General features: G+C 31.7%; 1 protein-coding gene across 2 annotated transcripts in view; it reads right to left on the bottom strand.

Annotated features, from left to right (window-relative positions):
- The window catches only part of LOC111407396, a 3,907-nt gene extending 2,833 nt beyond the window's left edge, over positions 1-1,074 (bottom strand). The window contains exons 1-2 of one of the 2 annotated variants that reach the window (XM_023036836.1): positions 344-616; positions 215-266 (exon numbers count right to left, since the gene is read on the bottom strand). In XM_023036836.1, the coding sequence (XP_022892604.1) occupies positions 215-266; positions 344-380 (89 nt within the window). In that variant the 5' untranslated portion in view covers positions 381-616. Of the gene's footprint in view, positions 1-214; positions 267-343; positions 617-880 lie in introns of those variants that run through there. The other variant, XM_023036837.1, reaches the window with a different exon arrangement.
- Positions 1,075-1,420: the final 346 nt, after the last annotated feature.

Raw genomic sequence — 1,420 nt, forward strand, 5'->3', positions numbered from 1 at the left:
AAAAAAAAAAAAAAAAAAAAAAAAAAAAAAAAGAGAGAGGAAAGATCAATTGAGAGAAACATTAGACTTTTGTTTCTTGTTATCAATAAGAGATGCATCAATGGAATATTAATAACCATATTCCCAAATAATACAGTCTGGCTTCAAAATCGAATGGGAGAAAGAAAAAACACTAAATGCTTCAAGGAAATACAGAGTTCTAATGATATCTTACTTGAACATAGATCGTGCATCCACGACGAGCTTATTTGCACATAAAACAAACACTGCAAAGCCAATTCAGAAAGAAGCAATAGTTAGTATACGGATATTCCCTTTTGTTTTGGGATAGTATACATCAGACCTTTTCCATCTTTCAAAAGATCAGATTTCCGCTGCATTTTTGGGGTGCGGAATCTGGGCCTTCCAATTGAGAGTAAAAATAATCCAATTTAAACAGGAAAATTGCAATTCCAATACCATGAGTCAAATGCAGATTACCAAAAACTAAATTATCCTCTGGACTTCACCTTTACTCAAATACTCAAATTGAAAGCATACCATCTTCTTGCGTAAATTTTGTTGAATAAATAAGTTTCTTAAATAAATTTCACAAAAAAAATTGATTTCATTCCTAATTTAAATGAGAAAAAAAAATGCAAACCAAAATTTCCCAATTAATTCTTAAATATATTGTTTCCAAAGATAGAAAACCCATTCGAAACAAGAAATTTTATCAAATCAAATCTTAATTTAATAAGCACCCAATAAAATTCAGAACCATATCTGAAAAAGCAATATTTAGCTCATTCCTCGTCAATTCAAGTTACAAATACATAATCATGTAAACCCGCATAATAATTCAAGAAATAAAAAGGGAAATTTACAAATCAGTACTTACAGATTACAGAGATTTTATCCAGCTCACTTGAGTCTCCTTGTGCTTATTCCATTACATGGTTTAATCTTATTATAGAAATTCTATACTCACGACTCATGTAAATTGTGAGGTAGGATGATGTGGGGTGGGTTTTGTTCTCTCGCGTTGCTAAGTCGCTCAGATGAGTTTTCTGGGACTCCATTCCAATTTTAATGAGACATAAAATTTTTCCTTTTATTTTAAATAAATGCGTATTCTTAAAAAAAAAAAATCATTAATCTAAAATAAATTTTTTACCCAAAATTTGATTTTAACGAAATCCATATAGGGCCTTGTGCATCACAAGATGACAAAAGCGTAATCTTAAAGCTCTCGATTCCACACAAAGTCTCGTCTCTATCAAATCTAGCCGTCAATATTTTGCTGCTCTTGGGACAGGGAGTACAACTCATCAGACAAGAAGGTACAACAATCGCAACGCAATAGTAGCCTGTTGAGTAGGTTTATTTCTTAAAGGTTGAACCACAACCTTGAGATCCCTATTGTCTCATCCCTGAAATA

The sequence above is a fragment of the Olea europaea genome, chromosome 13 (genome assembly GCF_002742605.1).
Source record: "Olea europaea var. sylvestris chromosome 13, O_europaea_v1, whole genome shotgun sequence".
NCBI lineage: Eukaryota > Viridiplantae > Streptophyta > Magnoliopsida > Lamiales > Oleaceae > Olea > Olea europaea.